General features: G+C 46.0%; 1 protein-coding gene across 2 annotated transcripts in view; it reads right to left on the bottom strand.

Annotated features, from left to right (window-relative positions):
- The window catches only part of CNOT10 (CCR4-NOT transcription complex subunit 10), an 81,718-nt gene that overhangs the window by 14,600 nt on the left and 51,022 nt on the right, over positions 1-16,096 (bottom strand). The window contains exons 11-13 of one of the 2 annotated variants that reach the window (XM_062215772.1): positions 12,539-12,660; positions 6,282-6,458; positions 4,818-4,895 (exon numbers count right to left, since the gene is read on the bottom strand). In XM_062215772.1, the coding sequence (XP_062071756.1) occupies positions 4,818-4,895; positions 6,282-6,458; positions 12,539-12,660 (377 nt within the window). Of the gene's footprint in view, positions 1-4,817; positions 4,899-6,281; positions 6,459-12,538; positions 12,661-16,096 lie in introns of both variants that reach the window. The other variant, XM_062215762.1, reaches the window with a different exon arrangement.

Below are 16,096 nucleotides of genomic sequence, written 5' to 3'. Positions count from 1 at the left end.
TGTCAAAGGAAACTAAACTGGCGATGGAATCTCACAGCAAACATCATTTGAAAAATTGGTTCAGAAATCCAATAATGTAATTTCTTTCAACAAACGGAATATGGCTCGGATGTAATTCAGAGAATGCTAACTTGTCAACCTCAATTAAGTTTTCACTTCATGTCTCTGGAAATATTCTGTTTCTAATATTTATTGTTCTACACAAAAAGAACCTTACTGACAAATCAAATTCACCACACATCGAAGTCCAGCACAAAGAAGCTAAAGAAGTTTTCATCCTCCCCTAACTCCTCGCCCCAAGAGCCCATCCCACCCTAGGCAGCAAAACAATGCAAAAGTCGCAGAGCCTGGCGTTTCACAGCACCACCCAACCCAATGCCTTCATTTCACAGAGGGGAAAGGCAGGCCCAGAGGGGTTACAGGATTTGCTGGGGTTGACAGTGGCCCGAGAGGTTTCCACGGGCAGCGGGGGTAGGCTCCCGCTGCGGCAGAACCGGTTAGACAAGTTTCAGTGGGCTCACCGGCTGGTAGAGACTCAAGCCAACCATAGTGTCACCAGGGGGCTAGGACAAATATGATTCCTTAAATACACTAGAACCGCCTCTAATATTCACTTTATCAACCATTTATTTATCTCCTTTTCTACACCCTGGACGGTGGGAAGTACTTTTTCATTGCATAAGAAATAATTCCTTGAGTGTCATGTTAAGAGTCTGGAAGAATTAACCTTCTATAATCTATAACCTGGAATCACTTCATTGGGCTTAATTTCTTTTTAGGAGGCCCACATCCCATGCTGGGGCCCCTTGGCTCTGCTTCCAGTTCCAGGGTCCTGCTGGGGCACAGCCTGGGAGGCAGCAGGTGATGGCACTTGACTGTGCCTTGGCCCAGCCTCTGTGGTTGCTGGCCTGTGGGAAGTGAACTACAGGGTGAAAGGCTGTCTCATCTCTCAGAATGAAAATTTAAAATACAAATTACAATTTCAATTGCTTACTTATGCTTTGCTTTGAGTACTTGGACAAACATTTCCAGTGTTGGCCCCAACATTATTCCCTACTCTTTCCCTGTTCTGTTAGCCTCTTTTCCAGAACCTAGAGTAGCATCCATTTTAATTTTATTCTTAATTTTTATTTATTTGAAAGTGACAGAAAGAGACAGAGATCTTCCAACCACTGGTTCGTTCCCCAAAATGCTGCCAAGCAGAAGCCAAGAGCTGGGAACTCCGCCTGGGTCTCCCATGCAGGTGACAGGGATCCAAGTACTGGAGCCATGGTCTGCTGTCTCCCAGCTATATTCTCAGGAGGGTGGACAGGAAGCAAGGCTGGGATTCAAACCCAGGTACTCCACTGCGGGATGTGGGTGTTCCAAGTGGCAACTTAACCCACTGTACCCCCAACACCTGCCCCAAAACTTTTTTTTAAAAGATTTTATTTATTTGACAGGTAGAGTTACAGACAGTGAGAGAGAGAGACAGAAAGGTCCTCACTCCGCTGGTTCACTCCACAAATGGCCGCTACGGCTGGAGCTGCACCGATTCGAAGCCAGCAGCCAGGTGCCTCTTCCCGGTCTCCCATGCGAGTGCAGAGTTACAGAGAAAGAGGGACTGAGAGAGACGCTTCCATCTTTCCATCTGCTGGATTACTCCCCTAACAGCTGCAATGGCTGGGACTGGGGTCAGGCTGAAGCCAGGAACCAGGAGCTTCATCCAGGTCTCCCATGTGAGTGGCAGGGACTCGAGCACTCTCCGTGCATTAGTAGGGAGCTGGATCAGAAGAGGAGCCGCCAGGATTCAAACTAGTGCTCACGTGGAATGTTGGCACTGCCTGCAGCTTAACCCACTGCATCACAATGCTGGCCCAATAAAGAATTCTTACAACTCAATCAATAAAAATAACCCAACTTAAAAATGCGCGAAAGATCTGAATAAACATTTTCCCCAGGAAGATACACAAATGGCCAGTAAGTTGAGGACACGAAGAAACTGGAATCCTCACACACAGGGAGCAAACCAGCACATGGAAGATCTCTCTCCACCTGTCTAACTCTGCATTTCAAATAAGTAAATAAATCATAAAAATAGTTTTGCTTGTCGAAGCCAGGAGCCAGGAGCTTCTCCTGGTCTCCCATGTGGGTGCAGGGGCCCAAGCACTTCAGCCATCTTCCACTGCTTTCCCAGGCCATAGCAGAGAGCTGGACTGGAAGTGGAGCAGCCGGGATTTGAACCTATGCCCATATGGGATGCCGGCACTGCAGGCAGTGGCTTTACCCACTACGCTCCAGCGCTGGCCCCAGACCCAAGCTCTTAGGCCATTTTCTGCTGTCTCACAAAGAACTTTCACAGGAGGCAAAGCAGCAGGGCTTGAACTGGCATTCTGATATGTGATGTGGGTGTTGCAGGTGCTAGCTTAACTTACTGTACCATAACCCCAACCCTAACGAGGAGGTTTTTAAAAATGCTTTTACTGGGGATAGATGTTGACACCCACATCCCATATCAGAGTACTGGTTCAAATCCCAGCTCTTCTGCTTTTAATCTATCTCCTTCGTAATGCATCCTGGGAAGGCAGCAAATGATGGCTAAAGTGCTTGGGTCCTTGGCACCTGGCTTTGGCCTGGCCCAGCCCAGGCTGCTGCCAGCATTTGGAGAGTGAACCAGAGGATAAAAATCTCTATCTGCTTTTCAAGTAGATGAAAATAACAAATAAACATTAAAACATACTTATAAAACTGCTTGCTTGTATTACACAAGAATTTTTTTTGTTTTGTTTTGTTTTATTTAGTGAGAGAAATGCATAGGAGAGTGAGGGCTTTATCTAAAGGAGAAAGAAAAGTCTAGAAATTAAGTTGGGATCCATATCGAGCAGAGACCAGGCCAGGAGCCACGTCAGTGAGCGTTTAGTTATGAGCAGCCACAAACAACTTAGCACAAGCAGCAAAGCGAAGGTGGAAAGAGACAAGAAGTTCTAAAATCAATACCCAGCACAGGATTTAAGAAAGGAGAGCTGAGGCTGGCACTGTGGTGTAGCAGGTAAAGCCGCCGCCTGCAGTGCCGGCATCCTGTACTGGTGCCCGAGTCCCCGCTGCTCCACTTCCGATCTGGCTCTCTGCTATGGCCTGGGAAAGCAGTGGAAGGTGGCCCAAGCCCTTGGACCTCTACGCCCATCTGGGAGACCTGGAAGAAGCTCCTGGATGCTGGCTCTTGGCTTCAAATTGGTCCAGCTCCAGCCGTTGCGGCCATTTAGGGAGTGAACCAGCGGATGGGAGAACTCTCTCTCTCTGCCTCTCCTTCTCTGTGTAACTCTTTCAAATAAGTAAATAAATAAATCTTTAAAAAAAAAAAAGAGCAAAAGAGTTAATAGAAGGAAAAAGCAAAAAGCAAAATTTAGCAAATAGAAAACAGACTACCAAAGAAAGTAGGTAAAGTAAAAGTTTGCTCTTTGAAAACATCAGTCCGATAGGTGAATCCCTCACTATCGCTAAGCAGAAGAGACAGGAGAAAAATCACAAATAACCGACGTCATAAATGAAAATGGAGATGGAGATGTGGACCCTACAAACATTAAAGACAAGGGGATATCATGAACATGTTACACCAATCAATCTGACAACTCAGAAAAAAATTCCTTGAAAACTGGGTGGGCACTAGACACAGGGGTTAAGATGCCAACGGGGACGTCTGCATCCCACATCAGGGCGCCTGGGTTAACGGGAATTGACGTCCCAGCTCTGCTGCCAGTTCCAGCTTCCTGCTAACGCGCATGCCGCAGAGGGAACAGGAAATAATCAAGTATTTGGGTCCCTGGCTTTCTTGCGGAAGATACACACTGAGTTCTTGGCTCTCATTCTTGGCCCAACCATGGTGACTGCGGGCATTTGAGGAGAGTCCAGTGGAAGGGAGCTAGCGCGCTGTCAAATAAATTAAACTTTAAAAAATGCAGAAGAGGTCGGCGCCGCGGCTCACTAGGCTAATCCTCCGCCTTGCGGCGCCGGCACACCAGGTTCTAGTCCCGGTCGGGGCACCGATCCTGTCCCGGTTGCCCCTCTTCCAGGCCAGCTCTCTGCTGTGGCCAGGGAGTGCAGTGGAGGATGGCCCAAGTCCTTGGGCCCTGCACCCCATGGGAGACCAGGAGAAGCTCCTGGCTCCTGCCATCGGAACAGCGTGGTGCGCCGGCCGCAGCGTGCTACCGCAGCGGCCATTGGAGGGTGAACCAACGGCAAAAGGAAGACCTTTCTCTCTGTCTCTCTCACTATCCACTCTGCCTGTCAAAAAAAAAAAAAAAAAAAAAAAAAAAAAAAGCAGAAGAAAAATTCAACTTAAACTGACACAAGATGAAACACAAAATTGAAATAGCACTCTATACTGAAGAACTTCAATTCGGTACTCAAAAATTTCTCAGAACGAAACCACAGGAGGAACAGTTTCACTGTTGTAGTCCATCAGACACTGAAGATGCTACATTGACGGAGGGCTTAAAAATCACATAAAAATAGAATTCAGAAGTCCCTTCTTGTATTACACAAATATTTGCAGAAGAGAGGGAGAAGCACTTCTTACCCCATTTATATGATCAGTGCAATCCTGAAACTAAAACCTGACAAAGACATCACAAGGGAAGAAAGCCACAGACCCCACAGGAGGTCAACAGATCGAATCTAACGACTTAGGAAAAGGTGATATATTCTTACCACGCAGGGTCTCAAGTGTTAACATTTGATGTCCAACCAATAAAATTTATCACGTTAACAGGACAAAGACTACTTTAAAAACACTGTGTTCATTTTGATAAATTTAACGCTAACTTTGTTTAGATACTCACTTTAAGTTTTCTAATTCCTGCTTTCTCAATGGTGAAGACGGTGGAGCTGGAATGAATTTATCTCCATCATGGCTTTTACTGCTAAAACAGAGATGGACTTAATTAAGAACAGCAAATAAACAAGCACAACATTTATTTCCTATCCCCATATCTGTACAATGTAAAAGAGTCAACACAACGGAAATGCTTCTAGTTTGGTGCTACTAACGTGTTAAAGCTATACTGCATATTGCTTTCTTTTCCCCAGCAAATGATAGTTTTAAAAATCCCTAAATGAAAAAAATTTCCATGTTATGTAAAGGTTATCACTTTAATATTTTCATACATTTCTCATTCAGCTGCTTTTTGGCAACTATAGAGAAACAAAACTCAGTGATGGAGGAAAACCCCACAATTTTGTTTCAAGTTTTTTTTTTTTTTTTAAAGACTTATTTAATTATTTGAAAGGTAGAGTTAGAGAGAGAGAGTTCTAGAAAGTTCTTCCATCCGCTGGTTCCCTCCCCAAATGACTGCAATGGCTGGGGCTGGGCTGAACTGAAGCCAGGAGCCAGGGACTTCCTTGGGATCTCCCATGTGGGTGCAGGGGCCCAAGCACTTGTGCCACCCTCTGCTGCTTTCCCAGGCCATATCAGGGAGCTAAATCGGAAGTGGAGCAGCTGGGACTGGAATCGGCACCTATATGGGATGCCGGCACTGCAGGTGGTGGGCTTAACCTGCTAAGCCATAGCACCAACGCCGGGCCCTCTAATTTTCTATAATAAGAGTTATAAGAGCATTTGATAATCAAGAAAAAGATGCTGGGATGGGAGAGCTGGGTATGAAAGTGCCAAGTGTGAACAGCAGAACCTTCTGTCTGTAATGGGGTTGTTCTGCTATTACGCTAAGTTCCCTCAATTCCTATAGGTTGACATAATTTGTAATTGATACCAGAAACTAGACAATTAGGCACACTGGTTTACAGTGTAAGAAAACAGGAGTTATAGGATCTATGCTACCTCTGATAACAAGAGCATCTCTTGAAAACATCCGTCCTGTCAGGGAAACCTGTCCCATCCAAGTACCAACCAGGCCTGACCCTGCCTGGCTTCTGGGATCAGATGAGATCAGGGGCCTGGGGTGGTAAGGCAACAAGAGCATCTCTTGAAAACATCCGTCCTGTCAGGGAAACCTGTCCCATCCAAGTACCAACCAGGCCTGACCCTGCCTGGCTTCTGGGATCAGATGAGATCAGGGGCCTGGGGTGGTAAGGCTGCAGACTGTACTTCTGTCTTCCAAGGTTCTGTCCTGAGCCTTCGCGTTCTTTCTCTCTTCCAGAAACATTCTGAAGCAAGCGTTAATTATCCAAAACAGAGAATTCTGGGGATATGGGCTGGACATTTTAGGCGGTTAGTACCTACAGGACGAGAGGCCTACTGAAGCTCTAAAGGATCCGCCGCGGTGGGCCTGGTCCCAGGGAGCACATACCTGCAGGTCTCACTGCTTTCGCTGCTTTCTGTGTTTCCACCTAGTTGGTTACTATTTTTAGACCCATTTTCCTGTTTTGGGTCTTGCTGTTCTTCAGGTAACAGCAACAAGGCATTTCTGAGACAAATGGCTGCAAACTCCATACTGGCTACTGGGATAGCAGAAGACTGTCCATCACTTAAAAAGAACAAGAACAAATTAACTGAGCATACTGAAAAAAAAAAAAATAGGATGCATTTTGGAATAACACAGTAAACTGTTAATGCTGAATATTCTACATATGATGTAAAAAGTATTAACAATGGGTTACAAGTACATGTACTACACACACACTGTGCCTCCAGGAATCACACGAGGACAGGAGGCCACATCGGATATGCTGTAATGTCAAAGTTACACAATACTCCTGGAGGAACTAAGAGTGGACAGGAAAAATTACAATGAAAACCAGGACAGGTACATGGTGAAAATGGGGAAGAAAAGAAAATGCACTTTCACATTTGAGCCTTCTTTTGGTTGATCCTTGCTTTTATTTTAGTTTTAAAGCAGAGTTACACAGAGGGAGAGGCAGAGGCGGAGAGACCATCCATCTGTTGGTCCACTCCCCAAGTGGCCACAATGGCCAGGTCTGGGCCACGCCCAAGCCAGGAGCCAGGAGCTTCCTCCAGGACTCTCACAGAGGTGCAGGGGCCCAATCTCCTGGGCTGTCTTCTGCTGCACTCCCAGGTGCGTCAGCAGAGAGCTGGACTGGAAGTGGAGCAGCCAGGACTCACGGATGTCGGGGTCATGGGTGGCAGCGTAACCCACTGTGCCACAACTGCGGCCCCATCCTTGCTTTTAAAAACTCCTTTACAAGGGGCTGGCACTGTGACGTAGCAGGTAAAGCCGCCACCTGCAATGCCAGCATCCCATATGGGCATCCAACAACTGGGGCTGGGCCAGGCCGAAGTCAAGAGCCAGGAGCGTCTTCCAAGTCCCCCACGTGGGTGCAGGGCCTGAGCACTTGGGCCATCCCCTACTGCTTTCCCAGGCCATAGTAGAGAGCTAGATCGAAAGTGGAGCAGCCGGGACTCAAACTGGCACCCATATAGGATGTTGACGCTGCAGGCCGTGGCTTCAACACTCTGCACCACAGCGCTGGACCCCCCCAAAAATTTTGGAAAGTAATGACAACTTTGAAATTGTAAGACAATGATACTATGTCATTAGATAGTATTTTATTTTATAAAATACTGTATTATGAATGAACTAAATTAAGACCAAAATAGTGTATGCTAAATACTATTTAAACTTGGAAAAATGTTTTCTGTTTTACTTTTTAATTATTTATTGCTTAGAGGCAGGCCCCCGCCCCCCCAAGAGACACAGAGAAAAGTTCCCAAAAAGCCAGAACTGGGCCAGGATGAAGCCAGGAACCCAATCCAAGTCATCCACATGACTACGTAAGAACCCACACGTTTGAACCATCATCTGATGCCTCCCAGGAGACTGGAACTCAGAGTAAAGGCAGGACCTGAACCCAGGCACTCAATAAGGGATGTGGTCTTTTTAACTGGTGTTACCATTAGGCCAAACTTCTGCACCTGGAAAAACTTTTAAATCGCAGTGAAAATTTTTCTTCTTGGAATAAGAAAAAAAGAAAAGCAGTAAATAGTTCAACATGAAGAAAAAAAAAATAAACACTGTTCCTCAACATGAATGGGGAAAAGCTGGAAGCATTCCCACTAAGTTCAGGAGCCAGACAAGCATGTCCACTCTCACCACTGCTATTCAATACAGTCCTAAAAGTTTTAGCCAAAGCCATTCGGCAAGAAAAAGAAATCAAAGGGATACAAATTGGAAAGGAGGAAATCACACTATCCCTATTTACAGATGACATGATTTTTTTTTAAAAGATTTTATCTATTTGGGGCCGGTGCTGTGGCTCAGTGGGTTAATGCCCTGGCCTGAAGCAGTAGAAGATGGCCTAAGTCTTTGGGCCCCTGCACCCACGTGGGAGACCCGGAAGAAGCTCCTGGCTCCTGGCTTCAGATCAGCGCAGCTCCGGCCATTGTGGCCATCTGGGGAGTGAACCATTGGATGGAAGACCTCTCTCTTTCTCTCTGCCTCTCCTCTCTCTGTGAAATTCTGACTTTCAAATAAATAAATAAATATTTTTTAAAAAGATTTCATTTATTTATTTGAGAAGTAGAGTTATAGACAGAGAGAGGAGAGACAGAAAGGTCTTCCACCCGCTGGTTCACTCCCCAAATGGCGCAAAGGCCAGAGCTGGACTGATTGGAAGCCAGGAGTCAGGAGCTTCTTCTGGGTCTTACATGCAGGTGTAGGGGCCCAAGCTTTCTCAGGCCATAGCAAAAAGCTGGATTGGAAGAGGAGCTGCAGGGACTCAGACTGGCACCCACATGGGATGTTGGTGCTGTAGGCGGAGGCTTAGTTCACTATGCCATAGCACCAGCCCAACATGATTCTATACAGAGGGGATCCAGAAGACTACACTAGAGACTACTGGAACTTATAAAAGAGTTTGGTAAAGGATATAAAATTAATACACAAAAATCCACAGACAGTGCCATGGCTGTGAAGAACTTCTAAGATCAATCCTATTCACAACAGCTACAAAAAAAACAACAAAAACAAAAACGCCTTGGAATAAATTTAACCAAGACTGTCAAAGATCTCTACAATGAAAATTATAAAACATTAAACAAGGAAATAGGAGACATACACAAAAAAATGGAAAAATTTTCCATGTTCATAGATTGGAAGAATATCATCAAAATGTCCTGAAAGCAATTTATAGATTAGATGCAGTCCCAATCTAAATACCAATGGCATTCTTCTCAAAGCTAGAAAAAGTGATGCTAAAATTCATATGGAGACTCTGACAGCTAAAGCAATCTTACACAACAAAAACAAAGCTGAGGGTCGGTGCTGTGAACCAGCGATTGAAGCCCTCTCTCTGTCTCTCTGTCTGTAACTTGGCCTCTCAAATAAAAACCTTGGGAAAAAAACAAAAAACAAAAACAAAACAAACCCACAAATATAGAGGCATCAGTATACCAGACTTCAAGACATACTATAGGGTAGTTATAATGAAAACAGCCTGGTACTGGCACAAAAACAGATGTGTAGACCAATGGAACAAAACAGAAATGTCAGAAATCAATCCATGCATCTACAACCAACTTATCTTTGACAAAGGAACTAAAATCAACCCCTGGAGCAAGGACAGGCTCTTCAACAAATGGTGCTGGGAAAGCTGAATCTCCACATGCAGAGGTTTGAACCAAGACCCCTACCTCACACCTTACACAAAATCCACTCAAAAGGATCAAAGACCTAAATCTACGACTTGACACCATCAAATTATTAGAGAACATTGGGAGAGGCAACTGACAGACTGGGAGAATATATTTGCAAATGATACAACTGATAAAGGGTTAATATCCAGAATCTATAAAGAGCTCAAGAAACTCACTAACAATAAAACAATACAGTTCAGAAATGGACAAAGGACTTGAACAGGCATTTTTTAAGATAGGAAATTCAAATGGCCAACAGATACCTGACAAAATGCTCAGGATCACTAGCTGTCAGGGAATTGCAAATCAAAACCACAATAAGGTTTCACCTCACTCCAGTTAGAATAGTTCCCAAACAGAAATCAAGAAACAACAGGGGCCAGCGCTGTGGCACAGTGGGTTGGTTAATGCCTTGGCCTGAAGTGCCAGCATCCCATATGGACGCCGGTTCGAGACCCGGCTGCTCCACTTCCGATCCAGCCCTCTGCTATGGCCTGGGATAGCAGTGGAAGATGGCCCAAGTGCTTGGGCCTCTGTACCCATATGGGAAACCCGAAGGAAGCTCCTGGCTCCCAGCTTCGGATCAGTGCAGCTCTGGCCATTGCAGCCAACTGGGAAGACCTCTTTCTCTCTCTGCCTCTCTTCTCTCTGTGTAACTCTTTCAAATAAATAAATAAATCTTAAAAAAAAAAAAAAAAAGAAACAAATGCTGGCAAGGATGTGGGGTGGGGTGGGGAAACAGTACCCTAATCAGCATATTAAAGAGTGATCTGTACTCCCACATTTTTTTTTTTTTTTTGGACAGGCAGAGTGGATAGTGAGAGAGAGACAGAGAGAAAGGTCTTCCTTTTGCCGTTGGTTCACCCTCCAATGGCCGCCGCAGTAGGCGCGCTGCAGCCGGCGCACCACGCTTATCCAATGGCAGGAGCCAGGTGCTTCTCCTGGTCTCCCATGGGGTGCAGGGCCCAAGGACTTGGGCCATCCTCCACTGCACTCCCTGGCCACAGCAGAGAGCTGGCCTGGAAGAGGGGCAACCGGGACAGGATCGGTGCCCCGACCGGGACTAGAACCTGGTGTGCCGGCGCCGCAAGGCGGAGGATTAGCCTAGTGAGCCGTGGCGCTGGCCTGTACTCCCACTTTTATTACAGCTCAATTCACACTAGCAAAGATATGGAATCAACCCAGATGTTCATCAACTGAAGACTGGATAAAGAAATTATAGTATATGTACACTATGGAATACTACACAGTGGTAAAATAAATGAAATCCTGTCACCTGCAACAAAATGGATGCAAATGGAAATCATTATACTTAGTGAACACTTTGAAATGGGAAGATTTTTAACAGCCCTTGTCTCGACTATTGAGGAACAGTGTTTTTCTTCATATTATTTGTTTTTCTTTTTGAAGATTTATTTTATTTGAAAGAGTTACACAGAGAGAGAAGGAGCTGCAGAGAGAGAGAGAGAGAGAGATATCGGTCTTCTATCTGCTGGTTCACTCCCCAGATAGCTACAACAGCCGGAGCTGTGCCGATCCGAAGCCAGGAGCCAGGAGCTTCTTCTGGGTCTCCCCACTTGGGTGCAGGGGCCCAAGGATTTGGGCCATCCTCTACTGCTTTCTCAGGCCATTGTAGAGAGCTGGATTGGAAGTGGAGTGGTTGGGACTTGAACCGGTGCCCATATGGGGTGCCGGCACTGCAGGCGGCAGCTTTACCCACTATGCCACAGCGTTGGCCCCTATTTTATATATTATTTGTTGAACTCTTTATTTAGTGTAGGGTTAATCATATGTGTATAAAGCTAATTGAAAATAGATCCAAGTAAAAAACACGACTGGGAATAGGAGAGGGAGAAGGGAGGGAGCATGGGTGGCAGGGAGGGTAGGAGGAAAGTATCACGATGTTCCTCGATCTGTATATATGAAATTCATATACCTCAAATAAAATCTGAAAAAAAAAAAAAAAAAAAAAAAGTTTACTTCTGTATTTGAAAGCATAACAAAGGGAGATGGGGGGTGGGAACTTGGGGGGGTGGGAACAGGCCTTCCATTCATGGATTCACTCCCCAAATGCCCACAACAGCCAGGCCTGGGGTAAACCAAAGTTATACATATGGGGCTTTCACACGGGTTGTAGGGACCCACTGCTGCCTCCAAGCGTGCAGGAAGCTGGATCAGAGGCAGAGGTGGGATTCAATCCCAGGCACTCCAATATGGGATGTGGGCGTCCCAAGAGAGGGTTTAACTGTCTCAGAGGGCCTGGCCCAGGAATGGACAATTTTCTTATTTTTAAAAAAGGTTTATTTATTTGGAACACAAGAGCGAGAGAAAAAGATATAGAGATCTTCTATGCTCTAGTTCACTCCCCAAAATGCCCACAATAGCAAAGGATGGCTAAGCCAAAGCCAGCAGCCAGGAACTCCACCCTGGTCTCCCACATGGGTGGCAGGGACACAAGCACTTGGGCCATCATCTGCTGCCTGTGCAGGTGCACGGGTAGGAAGCTGGATCAGAAGTGGAGTCCCCAGGACTTGAACTGGCACTGACATGGGATGCAGGCGTCCCAAGCAGCGCTTTGCCTGCTGCACCAAGCACTACCCTCTACAGTTATTTTGATTCCTAGGGAGTAGGAGAAAAAAACCTAAGTGAAAAGCATCAGTGCAATCCTAAAAGACATGCAGATGCCCTCTTCTGGACATTTTGGGTACTGGCACTGAACAGACCAGGGTTTCTTAGGGCGTGGGCAGTGTGGGCATCCAGGGATGTAATAAGCCCTAAGCACAGTGTGTCAGAAGACATTTACTCTGCGTCCAGGGATGAGGGTCCGCTCCATGAAGAAGCAGTAAAATCTAGCTACGAAGTACTTCCTCCTGTGAACTACCCCAGGCACACTTTCATACACAGGTAACACATGAAACAGTGAATACACACACATTCTCTTTGCAAGATACTTACTTATATACAGTGTTCTGTATAGACTGTGATGCCAGGACTATTTTACGATGATAGCCTTGACCAACAATAGACTGAACAATTCCTTTTTTGCTTGGAAGACCTTTAGTTTCTTGTTCAGAAGTCTACAAAATACAAATCATTTCCAAGAAATTTAAGGTAATTGTAAGATGTGACATGGAAAAATGACCCAATACCTTTTATAATTACTCTAAATTTAAGAGAGTTCATAAGATCCATCCGTGTGGATTTTTTTTTCTTTCTTTTTTTTTTTTGGTGGTAAAGGAAGAGAATTTAGTATCAGAGGAAATAGTACATAGGTTGATCATTTGTAATTATGTGCTACACTGTTGTTTCTGAGATCTGAGGAAATTCTAAGGAAAAAAGCCAATTCACGAACGAGCCACGTACGTATCTAGAAAGTCCGCGTTCCCACTACCATGACAGCACGTTACAGGCACTCTGACACCAGAGCCAGGAAGAGGAGCGCCACAAACACAGTATAAACCATGGCGCAGTTCCATTCTCTAAAGACAAACGTCTTTTCTTCTTACATGAACGTATTAATTAAACTGTCACCAATTATAAACTCCAACAAGCTACATGCTAAAATTCCTATGAGCACAATTCCTGACTTCTAGGAAATTAAAATATACAAATCTTTTTTTTTTTTTTTTTTAATTTTTGACAGGCAGAGTGGACAGTGAGAGAGAGACAGAGAGAAAGGTCTTCCTTTGCCGTTGGTTCACCCTCCAATGGCCGCCGCGGTAGGCGCGCTGCGGCCGGCGCACCACGCTGATCCAATGGCAGGAGCCAGGTGCTTCTCCTGGTCTCCCATGGGGTGCAGGGCCCAAAGACTTGGGCCATCCTCCACTGCACTCCCTGGCCACAGCAGAGAGCTGGCCTGGAAGAGGGGCAACCGGGACAGGATCGGGGCCCCGACCGGGACTAGAACCCGGTGTGCCGGCGCCGCAAGGCAGAGGATTAGCCTAGTGAGCCGCGGCGCCAGCCAAAATGTACAAATCTTAAAATCAGAAAGCATTAACTGGACACAGAAGAGCCATTTGCACGCACATGGACAGTATTCCAGGATGTTTTATAGAATGCATTCGCACTGGGCCTGACTGTGCAAACTTCACCCTCTTCTCCCTTGAAGTCTCTAATCTCCCTGCAGGTGGAATGTCACCTGTCAACTTAAAAAGACATCCAAATTCTCATGTCAGGAACAAACTGGAGCCAATCAATATGCAGGAATAAACCCTGCCCTGCCAAGAACTTTTCTCTAAAGATAATTTATTTAAGGATTTGTTTTACTTATTTGAAAGGCAAAGTCACAGAGAGAGAGGGAGAGAGGAGAGGTCTTCCATCTGCTGGTTAACTAAAAATGGCAGAAACGGCCAGCGCTGGGCCAGGCTGAAGGCAGGAGCCAGGAGCTCCTTCCAGGTCTCCAATGTGGGTGGAGGGGCCCAAGCACGTGGGCCATCTTCTGCTGTTTTTCCCAGGTGCATTAGCAGGGAGCTGGATAGGAAGTGGAGCACCCGGGGACTCGAACCACTGTCCACATGGGATGCCATCGCTGTAGGTGGTGGTTTAACCTGATACGCCACAGCACCGGCCACAACACAAATGTTTTTATACTGCTAGTTATTAGTCTCTAATATAATTTTACTGTAGTTGTACTTCCATATATTACTTTAAAAATAAGGATCTACTTGTATATTCATTTAAAAAAACATACTACCCCTGAAATTTGCTTCGACTTTGGACTCTGGGGGTCTCTGATTCTTGCGGGAAGTCGATCATCGGGCACTTCACTACACAAATGCAAAAGAATATAATGAAACTACACTGACTGGGACTAACTTTATGCAGAGGAGGTAGACAAGCCACACTAGAGAAAGTAAGACAGCTGAACATTCTGAACCAGTACCAGCAGGACCTGCGTGGTATAAACTCACACGGATCAATCCGTGCTCTCGTTCCTGACAGGTGAGGCCACACGCACTGATCTAGATGGCGGGATCTGGGGATGCAATGTGTGAAAACAAACTGGCCCACGACGCAACCAAACCGAAACTCACAATAAACCACACATGCAGTCACCGACAGCCAGGCTGTGTGCCAGATCTGTTCTGATGTAAGGATCACACATGATTAAAATGCAGGGTCTGCTTTGTTTAGCAGATCTTTGCTCATGTAGTACACACCGCTCTGCTAGCCACGAGCCCAGTTCCTGCCAAGAAATGTCTCAAACAACACGCACCACACCGACAAAATGACCCCTGAAATCAACAACTTAGAATTACGTTGTTTTTTTTTTAAATTAAAAATGAATTTATTTCTGAGGGCAAGTGCTTTGTTCCACATCTGTCCTGCCCTGACTAAATAAAATACATTTTATAGAATTTTATCTGAAGTTTCCAATTTCTTCTATTGGGATTTTGTTCAAATGTATTTGAGAGTGTCTTTACTGTTTAGGTCACCTCAAATCCTCTGTAGGAGTTAATGCTCACAGAAAGTCACGTCCACTTTCCTATCAGCAGCACAGATGTGGGTGTTCTGTTATTCACCAACATACAGAAACTAATCTTCACCATTTTTTAAAAAATTTCAAATACAGAGTCTCCTAGAAGAAAATGGGCGCTACAAGTCCAATGGAATCTACAGAAAATCCTGAAAGTAGTTTGTTTTTTTAAAATTTATTTGAAAGTCAGAGTTACACAGAGAGAGGAGAGGCAGACGCAGACGCAGGGGCAGGGGCAGAGAGACAGAGGGAGGTCTTCCATCCACTGGTTCACTCCCCAATTGGCCACAACGACCCAGAGCTGGGCCGATCCGAAGCCAGGAGCCAGGAGCTTCCTCCGGGTCTCTGACATGGGTGCAGAGGCCCAAGGACTTGGGCCATCTTCTACTGCTTTCCCAGGCCATGGCAGAGACCTGGATCAGAAATGGACCAGCCGGGTCTCGAACCGGTGCCCATAAGGGATGCTGGTGCTTTAGGTGCCGGTGCCCCTGCACCCATGTGGGAGACCCAGAAGAAGCTCCTGGCTCCTGGCTCTGGATCAGCGCAGCTCCAGCCCTTGTGGCCATCTGGGGAGTGAACCAGCAGAGAGAAGACCTCTCTCTCTCTCTCTGCCTCTCTTTCAAATAAATAAATAAATCTTAAAAAAAATTGCTGTCCCTTTATAAAAAAATTCATGAATTACTTAAATGCCATGTGTGCAAACTGCCAGGCCAACACACTTCTCTCAGCCCTTAGCTCCTCTAGTGAGCTCTCAGCGAGCGCTGTTCAGCAGGGTCTCACGTCGCCTGTCTACGCAGCAGCCAGGGGAAACCTCAGATGCTGAACCTCCTCTACCTTCACCACCAAGCAGCACAGCAGGGGTGGGGTGGACAGGACACGGGCGACGCTGACAGCTGGCGACTGATACAGCCTGTGCTTCCCCACCTCCCGCTAACTCGTCCCAACCTCGGACTCAGAATGCCCACGGAGGGAATCTGGAGACAAGCAAGGCGTGGACGTTCCTGTCGGCTGGCCTAGTCCCTCTTTGCTGAGCAGAG

This window comes from Lepus europaeus, chromosome 2 (assembly GCF_033115175.1).
Source record: "Lepus europaeus isolate LE1 chromosome 2, mLepTim1.pri, whole genome shotgun sequence".
Taxonomy (NCBI): domain Eukaryota; kingdom Metazoa; phylum Chordata; class Mammalia; order Lagomorpha; family Leporidae; genus Lepus; species Lepus europaeus.
The sequence above is the reverse complement of the archived record's forward strand: the minus strand, read 5'-3'. Positions and strand labels throughout refer to the sequence as shown.